The sequence below is a fragment of the Macrosteles quadrilineatus genome, unplaced genomic scaffold (genome assembly GCF_028750875.1).
Source record: "Macrosteles quadrilineatus isolate MER2022 unplaced genomic scaffold, UCM_ALF_1.0 Scaffold_8__2_contigs__length_117827958, whole genome shotgun sequence".
Taxonomy (NCBI): Eukaryota; Metazoa; Arthropoda; class Insecta; order Hemiptera; family Cicadellidae; genus Macrosteles; species Macrosteles quadrilineatus.
In genome coordinates, this window is record NW_026542601.1 from 7,308,232 (window position 1) to 7,323,419 (window position 15,188).

At 35.9% G+C, this 15,188-nt stretch overlaps 1 protein-coding gene across 3 annotated transcripts; it reads left to right on the plus strand.

Annotated features, from left to right (window-relative positions):
* Positions 1–766: 766 nt before the first annotated feature.
* LOC129001214 (uncharacterized) lies at positions 767–13,914 on the plus strand. 3 transcript variants are annotated; one of them, XM_054428437.1, is made up of 5 exons: positions 5,812–5,983; positions 6,747–6,834; positions 7,284–7,433; positions 8,785–8,857; positions 13,847–13,914. In XM_054428437.1, exons 2-5 carry the CDS (start codon positions 6,829–6,831, stop codon positions 13,882–13,884), a joined length of 267 nt encoding a protein of 88 aa, XP_054284412.1. In that variant the 5' UTR covers positions 5,812–5,983; positions 6,747–6,828; the 3' UTR covers positions 13,885–13,914. The 3 variants fall into 3 exon arrangements, with proteins under 3 accessions (XP_054284411.1, XP_054284412.1, XP_054284410.1); XM_054428435.1 differs by lacking the exon at positions 13,847–13,914 and adding an exon at positions 11,558–12,162; XM_054428436.1 differs by lacking the exons at positions 5,812–5,983; positions 6,747–6,834; positions 13,847–13,914 and adding exons at positions 767–827; positions 11,558–12,162.
* The last annotated feature ends 1,274 nt before the right edge of the window (positions 13,915–15,188 follow it).

Genomic DNA, 15,188 nt, shown 5'->3' on the forward strand with positions numbered 1-15,188 from the left:
CCCCAATAAAAATAACCATTTTCGTAGTTACATTGTCCAAGTTGAATTTATTATTTAATCACGTAGGCCTAGGTGTAGACGTACTTCAAATTGGTACAGCTGCTGCTGTCGCTGTCAACTGTAACCACAACTTAAATTCATGGAATAATAACAGTTACAGCGGATAGCTGTGAGAAGCTAATACACATAGGAAGTAACAGTTACCTCGGAAAGTGCTCCAAGAGCTCTGTGGAGGCGGAGGTGCTCGTGGGTACAGAACGTCGAGTCAAATTTACCGGTACAGTAACACTGTACTGTACTCACTATAACACTTTTAAATCGACTGGGTCCGTGGGTCGCATTCCGGACAGGCTCACGGGATGCATCCACGACGTCTTATTGATGGTCCGTAGATCCTTGACGTCATAAGTATACTTAATTATAAAATTAATTTTATAATTTTGTATTATAAAATTAAACTGTCGTAACCCATAGGCCGCGGCCTTCGAAGTGGCAACGTCTCAAGTAGGGTTGGGTTGTAACAGCTGTTTTTTTTAAGAAGCTAATGGTATTTACCAAGACTGATACTGATGACTGATAGGAGGACTGACTGGAGGAGAAGGAGGACTCCTGGAGGAGTGAGGACTGAGGAGAAGAGAAGACGAAGAGAAGACAGAAGACAGACAGAAGACAGAAAAGAGCTACAGCTACAGCCACCAGCCACTGAGCTATAATTTAGCTCACTGGCTACAGCTACAGCACAGCTGCTACTCTTTCTCTAAAGAATCTACTTTTAGCAGCAGCAAAGAGCAAGTCTCTTTCTCTTTATCAGTCTTTTGTTTTGGCCGGTGAGTGAGTAACACAATTTGAACTGGGCTATGCTTATGATTGAAACCATCAAATTGAAAATATTGATTAATAATAGATGAGTGAACGAAGTGAACGAATCTATGTATCGTGTATAGCGGAGTCGGAGAAAAGTTGTCCGCTGGAGTATGTGTGTGTGTGTGTTCGCACCTAAAACTCAAGAGCCGTTGCACTTATAGCGTTCAAATTTTGCACAAATAGTTATGACACCAGTGTAAAGACACCATTAAAATTCTAGACGATTCCGCTCAGTAGTAATTATAAAATACTTAAAAAACATTTTTAAATTTGTCCCATAAGAATAACATTAGGAGCGACCTTCTTCTTCTTTTTATTTGTTTACGTTTTGCGACCAACAATTTTGTTGTCTACTTAAGACAGAGAGAACGACTTTTACTCTGAGCTCTTTCATTCATGGAGTAAACAGTTTGGCGTCTATGAATATATATATCATTATAATTTCACAGCTTTCAGAATAATGTTATTTAAGCTAATTAAATCTCACAGCTTTCATAATAATAAATCGAACTTAACAATATTAGTCGGCAGTTATATACCGTTTATGTTCAGTATTAAAACTTCGCCTTTTAATTAAAAGTACATAGGTATGTATGTATTTAGAACAAAGCAGCTTTTTACATTATTCAATTTAATGTTGGCATTGAATATTAAGGTATTTGTTTACTTTAGGGGCTTCTAACGAATTTTGAAAAAAATGTTATTTTCTCATTAATTGGCCTATTTTGAACACTTTTTACATTTGGCACTTTTGGGGCAAACGCCTATTTCACCCTAAAAATCGCGTTTGAAAATTGCAAAAAGCGCTAAAAATTTGAGTGGTACTTTTACTCTTAATGTGTTTTTACTATTACTCAGGACCTACAGAACTGAATATAATCCAACCTAACTTTATCTAATCTAATCTAACCTAACCTAACCTAACTTAACCTAACCTAACCCAACCCTACCTAACCAATGCTTAGATTAGCAATATGCCGAAAATAGCGGATTATTAGTTAAACCAAGGTTAGGTTAGGTTAGGTTAGGTTAGTTCAGGTTAGGTAAGGTATGGCTAGTTATTAAGTTATTATTTAATTTAATTAGCCTAAAATCATCTGAACATTTGAAATCTAACCTAACCTAACCTAACTTAACCTTACGTTTAAACTAACCTAACTATATTTAAACTAACCTAACCTAACCTAACTTAACCTAATCTAACTTAACCTAACCTAACCCAACCCTACCTAACCAATGCTTAGGTTAATAATATGCCGAAAATATCGGATTTTTAGTTAAACCAAGGTTAGGTTATAATAAACATAACATCTGCTTATTACTACAATAATAAAAACACATTTAAAGAAAGGCAAGGGGGGGGCAAACCTGATTTTCAAAGTAAAAATGGCAATTATTGCTGAAAAACTTTCGCGATTGTCAAACGCGATTTTCAGGGTGAAATATGCGTTTGCCCCAAAAGTGCCAAATGTAAAGAGTGTTCAAAATAGGCCAAATAATGAGAAAAAAACATTTTTTTCAAAATTCGTTAGAAGCCCCTAAAGTAAACAAATACCAATATTAAATATTCAAAAATGTTGGTTAAATGCTATGCGAAGGGGGGGGGGAACAGGTCCCCGACGTAGAGAGTAGTAAAGAAAGCGGAAAGGTGAGCAGTGAAAAGAAAGGAGTACGGAAACCCTTTATGACTGTTAAATTAACGTATCTGTAATACTTAAATGCTATGGAAAGATAGGGAAACATGTCTACGATGTAGGAAGTAGTGATGGAAATAGTGAAGGAAGTAGTCAAGGTGAGCGCTGCGGAGTGTGGGGGGCCTTTATGACAGATAGAATAATGTATCTGCAATTCTAAAAATGCTATGGGAAGGGAGAGAAACAGGTCCACGATGTAGGAAGTGGTGAAGGAAGTAGTCAAAGTGAGCAGTCCGGAGTGTGGGAAGCCTTTGTGACAATTAGAATAATGTATCTGCAATTCTAAAAATGCTATGGGAAGGGAGGGAAACAGGTCCACGACACATAGGAAGTGGTGAAGGAAGTAGTCAAGGCGAGCAGTCTGGAGTGTAGAAACCCTTTGTGGCAGTTAGATTAATATAACTGCAATTCTAAATTCCAATAGGAAGGGAAGGAAACAGGTCCACGACGTCGGAAGCGGTGATGGAAGTAGTCAAGGCGAGCAGTCCGGAGTGTAGAAACCCTTTGTGACAGTTAGATTAATATACCTGCAATACTAAAATGCTATAGGAAAGGAGGGAAACAGGTCCACGACGTAGGAAGTGGTAATGGAAGTAGTCGAGGCGAGCATTCTGGAGTGAAGAAACCCTTTGTGGCTGTTAGATTAATGTAACTGCAATTCTAAAATGCTATGGGAAGAGAGGGAAACAGGTCCATGACGTAGGAAGCGGTTATGGAAGTAGTCAAGGCGAGCAGTCCGGAGTGTAGAGACCCTTTGTGACAGTTAGATTAATATACCTGCAATACTAAAATGCTATAGGAAGGGAGGGAAACAGGTCCACGACGTAGGAAGTGGTAATGGAAGTAGTCGAGGTGAGCATACTGGAGTGTAGAAACCCTTTGTGACAGTAAGATTAGTGTAACTGCAATTCGAAAATGCTATGGAAAGGGAGGGAAACAGGTTCATGACGTAGGAAGCGGTGATGGAAGTAGTCAAGGCGAGCAGTCCGGAGTGTAGAAACCCTTTGTGACAGTTAGATTAATATACCTGCAATACTAAAATGCTATAGGAAGGGAGGGAAACAGGTCCACGACGTAGGAAGTGGTGAAGTAAGTAGTCGAGGCGAGCAGTCCGGAGTGTAGAAACCCTTTGGCAGTTAGATTAATATACCTGCAATACTAAAATGCTATAGGATGGGAGGGAAACAGGTCCACGACGTAGGAAGTGGTGAAGGAAGTAGTCAATGTGAGCAGTCCGGAGTGTCGGAAGCCTTTGTGACAATTAGAATAATGTATCTGCAATTCTAAAAATGCTATGGGAAGGGAGGGAAACAGGTTCACGACACTTAGGAAGTAGTGAAGGAAGTAGTCAACGCGAGCATTCCGGAGTGTGGGAACCCTTTGTGGCAGATAGATTAATGTATCTGCCATAATGAAATGCTATAGGAAGGAAGAGAAACAGGTCCACGACGTAGGAAGCGGTAAAGGAAGTAGTCAAGGTGAGCAGTCCGGAGTGTAGAAACCCTTTGTGGCAGTTAGATTAATATACCTGCAATACTAAAATGCTACAGGAAGGGAAGGAAACAGGTCCACGACGTAGGAAGCGGTGATGGAAGTAGTTAAGGCGAGCAGTCCGGAGTGTAGAAACCCTTTGTGACAGTTAGATTAATATACCTGCAATACTAAAATGCTATAGGAAGGGAGGGAAACAGGTCCACGACGTAGGAAGTGGTAATGGAAGTAGTCGAGGCAAGCATTCTGGAGTGTAGAAACCCTTTGTGAAAGTTAGATTAGTGTAACTGCAATTCTAAAATGCTATCGGAAGGGAGGGAAACAGGTCCACGACGAAGGAAGCGGTGATGGAAGTAGTCAAGGCGAGCAGTCCGGAGAGTAGAAACCCTTTGTGACAGTTAGATTAATATACCTTCAATACTAAAATGCTATAGGAAGGGAGGGAAACAGGTCCACGACGTAGGAAGTGGTAATGGAAATAGTCGAGGCGAGCATTCTGGAGTGTAAAAACCCTTTGTGATAGTTAGATTAATGTAACTGCAATTCTAAAATGCTATGGGAAGGGAGGGAAACAGGTCCACGACGTAGGAAGCGGTGATGGATGTAGTCAAGGTGAGCAGTCCGGAGTGTGGGAACCCTTTGTGAAAGTTAAATTAATATATTTGAAATTCTAAAATGCTCTAGGAAGGGAGTGAAACAGGTCCACGACGTAGGAAGTGGTAAAGGATGTAGTCAAGGTGAACAGTCCGGAGTGTGGGAACCCTTTGTGAAAGTTAAATTAATCTATTTGAAATTCTGAAATGCTATAGGAAGGTAGGGAAACAGGTCTACGACGTAGGAAGTTGTGAAGGATATAGTCAAAGCGAGCATTCCGGAGTGTAGAAACCCTTTGTGATAATTAGAATAATGTACAGTATCTGCAATTCTAAAAATGCTATGGGAAGGGAGGGAAACAGGTCCACGACGTAGGAAGTGGTGAAGGGAGTAGTCATGGTGAGGAGTCCGGAGTGTGGGAACCCTTTGTGACAGTTAGATTAATGTATCTGCAATAATAAAATGCTATGAGAAGAGAGGGAATCAGGTCCACGACGTAGGAAGTGGTAATGGAAGTAGTCAAGGTGAACAGTCCAGAGTGTGGGAACTCTTTGTGACAGTTAGATTAACGTATCTGCAATAATAAAATGCTATGAGAGGAGAGGGAAACAGGAAATACATTACGTATATTACCAATGACTTTGGTTAATTAATGGACGAGAAGTTAGGATTGTTGTTGACTGAGATTTGGTTTTTTTTAAGAGGTTGGTCCAGCCTCTTTTAACCTCGCCCGTGCGTGGATCGTTTACAGCAAAGCAATTGGTGAGCCGGTACAGTACAAAGGTGAACTGTACTAATAAAATTTAGTGGCAGTGACCAGGATCCGAACTCACGACATCGCTGCCTTGGGCCCGAAGTTCGCGTGACGCTACCGACTTGAGTCACCGACTCACCATTATTTGCCCCGACTCATCGGTTGAATTGCCCATACAAATAACATTATTGTGTACACCAGTGACAGCAGTAAGTGTGCTAGGTGTGGGTAAACTCTTTCATTATTGCGCTCATGTTCACTCATCCTGTTACGCGCAGAATAAGCGTACTACTAGTATATATATATATTTAATATAGGCTATCCAGGCGGCCGTGGGCTATCTCTATTAAATGAAACTGGCATAACCTAACCAAACTTGCTGTTGTTAATGAAAAAATCGCATGAAGGTAATCGAATCTAGCATAGCCCAGTTAAGAAACTGTACCCGCGTTTTTTAATCTGTGGTCAAAGTTGTCCTATGGGGTACAGTTTCTTAACTGGGCTATGCTAATGTCGATTGAAACTATCGATTCAATAAGTAAACCTTCATGCGATTTTTTCACCATCAGCAAGTTTGGTTGGTTAGGTTAGGTTATGATAGTTTGGTTTTTATTGCGACGAACGTGACCATGGGAACCTATATAGATTTATATATCACTAGAAACTAGATTTTTAGCTGAAAATAATGGTGCAAAAATGTTTCCGCGCTCTCAAATATTAACGGAGTTACGACTGTTTTATTTACCGGTACTTTGTTTTTTTGACCTAACCTATTTATAAGCCTATGAAATGTTCTCTCCAGATACTTGATATGTTACTTGATATATTGATATATTAATTGTAAGTAATTAAAGTAGAAGACTCACTTTTTACCAGGAAATAACAGTGCATAAATGTCTCCGAGGCCACGAATATTAACTAAGATAACTTAAGATAATTTGTCGTTTTGATTTCCTTTATCTACCTTCTATTCTAGTCTGCTACTGCTTGCCGCATTACGAAATTACGGAACGGACTAACTGTTACTTGTACAACTATACTGAACCTGAAATGAAAATGAAAATACGAAATTGAAGGGAAGAGAATAAAAAAAAGTCAATCAAGTCATTTAAATTACATGTGCTACAAACATCTAAGAAACAACACGGCACTGAATAAATTATTTCAGAATGATTTTATTAGCAAAATAAATTTAATTTTAAGTAAAATAAATTTGAAAATTTTAGTAAAATAAATTTAAATAATTTAATCATTCCCCCCGGTGTTTGCCCCCCCCCCCCAAGGATTTGGTGAAATGACGCCACTGTAAAAGTGCAAAATTACAATTTACCATTGTTTGAATTAAACAGCATTTAGGTTAGGCTAAAAAAATATGAACGGTCAAAATAAAATCACACAACTAACTTAGGTCTATCAAGTCCATAACACCTCATGCAAGTAAGTGTGTCCAGAAACTTATCTAGGCCTAACAAGAAAATTAAAAACATTAAATGGTTTTTGTTAATTTTTAAAGGTAAAGGTAATGTATTTCACAACCTGTGGGGCCTAATTAAAATAACAAACCACGAACAGTTATTGGATTGGAACCTAAGCAGATACGAACCAGCTGTGCAAAGCCGTCTTCTATTGGTTGATGCACAATCGTTTTTGATCGGTTGACCACTATTGTCTAACCTCCTTCTGTCACGTTTGTGATTTAGAGCCAGTTTCATCAGAACTATAAGAAGTGGTGTTCCTATCCTCTTACATTTGCTTCTCACACAATCTTGGCCATCTCTTTACGAGACGCTTGGCACTCAAGGTACAACAATGGTGCGCCTCGTAGCGAGATGTGACAGCACTCAAATGGTTAAATATTTTGTTTTCAAACCAACGTTTTTCAACAGAACATGGCTGAGCAGCAACAGAATTTTGCGAGTGATGTCCCAGCCGAAACATTTACACAATGTCCAGACTGTGGGAATGAAATTGAAAGATTGACGCCGCCGATTTCTGGTTATGACGGTTACTGGGTACATTGCATCAAAGAAGGAGGAGTAAGTAATGAATCGTTTCAAATGTTTTAATTTGTATTTAAACTTGAAAACAAGATAACTATTTTGATCTTACTAGGCTGTGAGGCTAAACTCGAAAGCTTGCAGGTTGATGATGACAATTACTGGATGAACAATGGTGAATAACATAACTTACCAGTTTATATTTTACACTAATATGTACCTGGATGTTGTATTTGACAGAAATCTCAATAATAACATGTATTTGAATACAATGACACACTTTAATACTCAGAGTATGTACAGTTTTTAGTAAATATAGTATATTACATCACTGGTCTATAAAATATGTGTTTATCGGGTGATAGAGTATGGTTGTTCCCATGCAAGACCAAGTCGTGTGTGGGATTATTAAAAAAGTACGGTAAAAATATTTTGGAACGCTTGGTGTTGTACACGAATGTTAGAAAAATACTGGTATGGGTCATAAACATAAACAAATGACGTTTTTGGCCCAAATCCTATTTTAGCATTGAACATATGTTTTGGCAGTTCCATTTTTAAAAGCAATGTTAAAAAATGTTTTTTTTTCGGGCCAAAAACTCCATTTGTTTATGTTTATGATGCATACCGGTATTTTTCAAGTTTTCCTGATGACGTACAATATTTTTAGCCTTACCGTACTACACTTGACTATGATAAAAACTGTACCCAAATCCGTAAAAAAATATATACCCACTAACTAATGGACTTAACGATCACACTACTCATAACTTCTAAGAGAGGTTATGTTTTCATTTACAACCGCTTGTTGCCAATTCTAATCAGCTGGTGCCGATGAAAATTCATTACAGTACTATAGAATGTAGTGAAATCCCATTTGATTAAACAGGTGGCAAACAGCTGTTTTCCAGACTAAACCCTTGTGCGGAAAGGCCATTAAAACAGTGTAGTGTGGCAAAAAATATTTACAAGACACAAACTACCGTGAATTACTTTAATGGAAAATAATCTGTAACAATTTTTTTGTTTGTTTTTGAACAGAGATCCATTCCTTTTTGATCCTACTTTCATGTTACATAATAACACAAATTTGTCTGCAATCACAGCGTTTTAGGGTTGTAGTTTTAGTTCTCTGTATTACCCTGTATTTAACTAAAGGTTCCTGTATTAGGTAAATGTACCCACTTTTAAATAAAAACCATTTATCACGGTGTACTGGTTACCAGCTTCTCACTTTTGGGTTTACACTTTCAGACTTCCTTGAATTTTGCACAACTTTCAAGGTGCAGAAAATATCATCACAGCTTTTACCCAGGATCTTATGTGATGAACAAAACTGTAATAGGCCTATACTTAAAATAGTAGTATATAGATTTTTTTTATGTTTCAGTGTGGCTATCTAGAAAGATTTCCGGGTAGAGCAATTGTTTCTGTAAGAGACCTCATTATTCATGGATTCCCAGGTTTGTTTAAAATATTGTAGTAACGTAATTCCCTTTCTAGTCCAGTGTCTCTCTAGTCTCTCTAGAGCAGGAAACCTCACTAGGATTTCTCAGAGAGCCAATTGGTTTGCATTAAATTACCCTCAGGGCCGCAAGCAGTGGCAGCTCGTGATCGCTTTTGTGTAAGGGGGAGGGGGGGGAGTTCTGTTGTAAGATTAAGTGCAATATTTGCCGATAAGTCCTGTGAACGTCCGATGCACGTTGAGTCAGACAGCTGAAGTTTTTAAACTTCCATCTATTACCTATTTGCTTACAATTATAAAATTGTGAAAACAAAGTTTTACAGAAGGTGACAACACAATCTTTTTAAAATTTATGCATCAGAAAACAACTTCATCTTTTGTGCTAAAATTTCTGTCACTTGGTAGGACACTTTGATTAGCTCATTCTTGCTCATTACATTAAAAAGGATGCCTTGTTCACAAGTAAAATAGGTAATTATTGCATTTTCTCATCTCAAATCTTAGATTTTGTTGGGAATTCATCTTCAAATTGCAAATGGATTGAAGGGTAAATGTCTTTTCATATTTTAACGTTTATTTGTATTCACCGTTTCACGACATGTCAAACATAAGGCAGTCCCTTCTTTCTTTAGCCTACTTCTTATAAAAAGGAATTCTTCCTCCCACTCAGACTAAAGCTCACGGTTTTCATCGTCCAGTTTTCGTTTCCGTCCTTTTGAGTACCTACACACCAGCCATATTTAATTAAAAAATAAATCACTGAACTAGGTGTTACATTCTTAAAATAATGTGTTTGATTGATGAAGGTTAACCGCACTTAAATCCCATTAAACTAGGCATCACTTGTTCAGGTTATGTTCTAAACTTTCTGCTCTGTTAGCTATCGCTACCCTTCCAACTTCACTGCAGTAGTCTGAGTAATCAAAAAAAAAAAATTTGAAAAATATCATCATAATTTCATTGTACTTAATTAGAAAATATAAGAAATAACTGATCTATGAAGTATTTTACAACTTTCTCAAAAAATATTTTTCATGACTAAAATTTTGTTTGAATTCTTAACAGTTTGAGGGCCGCAAAAATTATGCCGCCTGCGGCCTGCCTAGTGAAGATCCCTGCTCTAGAGCTTCAATTTGCAGTAGTATCATTAAAGTTGTGGTAACATGTTTTTGTTTTTTTACTTTGGAGATAACTTTGGTACGTCTCTAGAGGCCTGTAAAAATACAAAGCTATAACTTAATGCGACTTTTTTGGGGCGAATTTGTCCTATACCAATTAGCCTCATAGTTAGTAGGTCTCATGGTTAGACCTAAACCAGGGACTGATTTAATTTGATGTTTCGATATCCCCAAAGGGGGAAAAAACATTCAAATTCAAATACGAGGGTTGTCCGTAAACTAAGTCTCCATTGAGCTCTCATTGTAGCCTAACATGTTGGATCCAATCTAAGACCAACCTCATGTTCGTTACTTCATTCACCACTATTCCAGCAGATTCCCGCCCTAGTGAGATAATTAAGTCTCGTCATAGTATTCAAAAACTATGTAAACGCATTCTCTGATTGGATTCGGTGGTCTCAGTTGTCCACAGATATTTAAGGCTATTGCCAGTTGATGGAGTAAATGTGTGTAATGACTAATGAGTGGTGGAGAGGTTGGAGGTGCTATTAAACATTTGCACAATGTTTGGCTTGGTGTTGTCCAATTTGGGTACTTCATCAGTCACCATCATAGTCGTTTATTCAGCCATTAATTACATCATAGTACAATAGGCTATGGCAATATCAAACTCGCAAAGTTTGACCTTTCAGAGAAAACAAAAACAAATTCACATTGAAGTAATAATTGAACATATAAATATAAAAATAACATTATTTTTTTAACTGAACCATTGCAACAGGTTAATAGGCCAAACCGATGGTGGGCATGAAAACGTAGCTGATTTTTAAGTATAGCTGGAAAAGTCAAATCTCCCGAAATTCTTTAGGGCCTGTGATAATTTCTAATTCTTTTGGAAACTGCATGATTGGACTATGGGAATGGATTTTACATGCTTTCCCCATATACCCTCATAATGTAAATTTTTTTAAACCAATTTGTATATCTAAAAAAAAACAAGCAATATAGTAAATAAAAGCGTACGTTAGGAGAAACCTTAAAAAAATTATTGTTTCAAATTCCCATGTTAAATTAAATGTCAAATTCTTTGGGAGATTCGGTAAACTATTGTAGTTAGGTTTTTTATTGATTTATTTTGGATTTTGATGTGATTGGGTAAATTTATTTACTTCATACTGTGATAACATTTCACTTCAAATACTTTATCACCATCTTTGTAGTAGCAACCCTAAGTAATTTTTAAACCTAATGCTATTTTAATAGGGAATACATTTTCAATGTTTATAAAAATGATTTTGGGATCCAATCAAGCAAATGGAAATAAACTTAGTCTGTATGTTTGCTGCAGTGGGGGTATTTTATATTTAAATAGCCAGCACCTTTAAAACATAAGATAGCATGGTGTTTAAATAAAGAATTGTGAATGTATAGTGGACGGGATTGTTTTTTAAACACCTGTGCTTACACCTCCAGTAGCAAGAATGGAATTAGTCTGGACACTATTTTAATCCACCTTATGTTAAACTTAGTCTGAAGTAATGGATGAATACCAACTTTTTTATTTTTACCATCTTTTTCAGCGAAGCTGTTACACCACGTGAACATTTATAGAGGAGACATGGAAAAACTCATGAGAATAAGTATTTCAGAATATTTTAAAACAAATTATTCATCATATAAAGAGTCTGATATAGAACATTTAAAATGTATAGTTGGCGAATTTGCAAAATCTCATGGGGTCAAGATCAATTTTGATTATGACATTAATAATATGGCCCAAACCGTACGTAAAGATGCTATTGTTAAGAAACTGGCTGCTTCTATGGTTGAAGATATACCAGTGGATTATCAAGAAAAAATAAAGTCAGCATTTTCCAAGATTCAGGAATACGATTTTCCAAATCATTTTGTTGATAATTTGTTGTCTAAGCAACTTCCATTGTTTGCTTTGCTAGAGGAGCAGGAAAAGGAGATGAGAAAGCAAGAAGCAGAGTTGAGAGAGGAGTTAAAGAAAAAAAAGAAAAAAAAAGAAAAAGAAAAAAAGAATAAAAAGCAAGGATTTGATGAAATTGCGGAAATGTTTCGCTGAATGGAATTGACGATTTACCCAAGTAATAATAATTAATAAACCTCTTGATAGAAGATACTTTGTACTTTTACTTTGTACTTATTACTTAATAAATTGACATCCTTTGTTTAGAAGATTCTTTTCATTCGTTATTTTCTCTCCAAATTGAGACAAAGTTCACAAAACGATTAGCTATAGGCTTAGTTATCCCTTTGAGTGCTAGGCCTATAACTCTTATTTTGTAAGACTTTTTTGTTTGCCTTTTAATTTCATTATCTGTTGTTGAATTGTAACTTTATTGTTTTCACTATTTTATTAATCTGGCTAATTTGGAATAATAAGACAATAACAGATATATAACAAAGAAAAGTCTTGGTATTTGCAGTAAACATTAAATAAAATTGAGTTTTCATTGTAAATTTCCAAGTTTTCTTATAAATTGTAATGTTCTGATAGCATATTTTGAAACCAAAATCGAAAGACATCTAGTATACAATGTAATATTGAATATAACCTTGATTAGTTTGATAAGGTTACTATAATATAGCCTTTTAGGAAAACCTGTATTGCAGTAAAGCCTCAGTAACACCATTTATGAATATGATCACTGTTTTGGTTCAGCTGAAAAATGTCATCTAAATAGTATGTGACTAACTAGTTTGCTACCTAGTAAAGCATTGAACAACTTGCTGTAGCGCTATCTGTTAGCAATCGTTGGCGTCAGCTTGAATACCGTTTTTACTTCTCAGTCTCCAACCACAGATAGTAGTGTTGGGACATATTACCAGTAACATCGATATTAGTATCTATAGTCATATCGGCCGTTAAACATCGATGTAAAAAAAATATCAAAAAGTCTAAATATCGGAGAAAAAAATTTATATTTAGTAAAAAAATCAACCAAATAAATGAAAAATATATATGCTAAATAAATTAAATATCTCTTTATTTCACCAACATTTTGTGAGTTACAGGAAAATCTAAATAGGTAGGCCCTTAACCAAAAAAGATTGCCTCCCAATGTTTTCTTTTCTTTGTACTTATCCAAAAAGGGCCACTTTCCCCAAATCTAGATTAACTCTGACGATCGTGGTTTAGACCATTATATTTTAACCTCAGATTTAAAACTCAAACTTAAACTAGAGAAATAATTACTTCCGATGCACCGATGGCCGTGACAAGTGAAAGTAAAAAATAAATATCTGAGTAAAAGGTAAAATATACTAATATATACGTTATTATTGTTAAAAATGACTGAAAATTAATTTTTCAGATTCATATTTAATACAAAACTGAAAAATGAGGCTGTAGTTAACAATAATTTGTCACACTATATAGGTATAATTAAATGTAAACGTAATATAGTATGAAGCTAACATATGCGAATGCGACTACTACTGGGGGAGGGTTTCCCACGACCACGTTTGCTCCGGGCGCCGACAACCCTAGGGACAGCCACAGCCCTGAGTAAATTTAAAACTAGCATTTAAATTAAATGAGCTTGAGTTGCATTCTTAAATCAGTTGCAATGTTAAATTGATAAAACTACTTCTTAAGAAAAGGAGAAAACTGTTGGTAAAGCTAGAAAAAAAACTGATTTCTCAGTTTTTATTTGTCCAAACTAAGATTGTAAGATATTGTTGGAATATGAATAAAATTTAAAACAGTTCTTTGGTATAGTTACGGTTTTCGTGGAATTTGGCATACAATATTTAAAATAGCCGCCATTTTCAAACGGTTTAAGAGGTTTAATTCATACATTGCACAAAAATAGAAGCCAATAAGATAAACATTTTTGCAGAATTTCAATGCTGTGTGGCTCAAACCCGCAAGGATTAATGAATGTTTTAGTAAAAAACAAGACTGATAGACTGAAAACGGAATGAGGTAGGACACATTTTATACAACATTTTTGTTTCTTTTGAGATGCTGAATAAAATGTCAAAGTTTGTTCATATAGTTGCAAGACACCCTATCTAAGTTTTGCTTAGTTTATTCAAATTTATTTTTATTTTTTGGCTGATTGTTAGAATGACTTACATTTCCCAACTACATTTCATTACACGTTGAAGAGGACTAAGGTAAAAGGTAACATTCAAAGGTCACCTAATATACTTTACTACCGTACTATGTCTTACATTTGTATTTATTTGAATAGTTATTCTTGACGAGTATGTAATGGATGAAACGTTCTTGAAGGATAACTTGACAACGCCTATGGGCGAAACATATAGTGAGTTTGACCATATAGGCTACTCTATTGAAATGTGGATGTAAAGGTATGCGTCTTAATAGTCTATTTTTAACAACGTAAACAAAACAAAAACAAAATTTTCCAAATCCCCCTTTCCTTCGACCAAATCCCGACACTTAAAAAATTAAAAATTCCGAAAACATTATTGAAAAGTTTGTATTTGGAGGGACACTGTCATGATTGACTTTGAATATACTACAAGGAAGTATGTGTACTACATAATATCTTAAAACATACATGGGACTACTCCCCATAATGGGAGTCTGTTAAATCAATGCTTTCACTTTGGTGTTTGGATGTTGATGTTAATGTATATAGCTCATTAATTTGCACTTAATTTATTTAAATTTAAATTTTTATGAACATAAATTTATTAAAATATTGAAAATAATACATACAGAATTGAAAACCGAAACAATATGAATTAAAAAATAATATATCTGTACATTTTAAGCGAAGTAAATATTGTAATAGTCCAGTAACCAATCTTTCGTAATTACACAAATACGACCATTAGCTGCTTCCAAACAAACCAGCTGTTACAACACCACTTGCGACGGGGACAGCTAACTTAGGCTACTCTCCAGGATCATAGTCTTTACGAGCTTTGTAAATAATATTTATAAATAGTATAAATAATAGAAGGTTCACTTGTACTACATCGAAAATATAAAATAAATGAAGAGGGTTCACTTACTCTACAGATCATAGTGACTATGAGCCACGAGTCTGCGGTAAAATCGTAAAATATTAGATGGCTCACTTACACTACAGCTCATTTAGCTACTCGTTGCGCGGTTTGCATTCGTGAAACTCTAGGCGCTATGCAAGGCTTCGACTGCCTACATAAGTGTATTGCATCACCTTAATTATTTATCATCACGAAATA

Coding starts and splice junctions, on each gene's coding strand:
- LOC129001214 (XM_054428435.1), top strand. Junction 7,434..8,784: donor ATTGCATCAAAGAAGGAGGA/GTAAGTAATGAA, acceptor TTTATGTTTCAG/TGTGGCTATCTAGAAAGATT. Junction 8,858..11,557: donor CATTATTCATGGATTCCCAG/GTTTGTTTAAAA, acceptor CATCTTTTTCAG/CGAAGCTGTTACACCACGTG.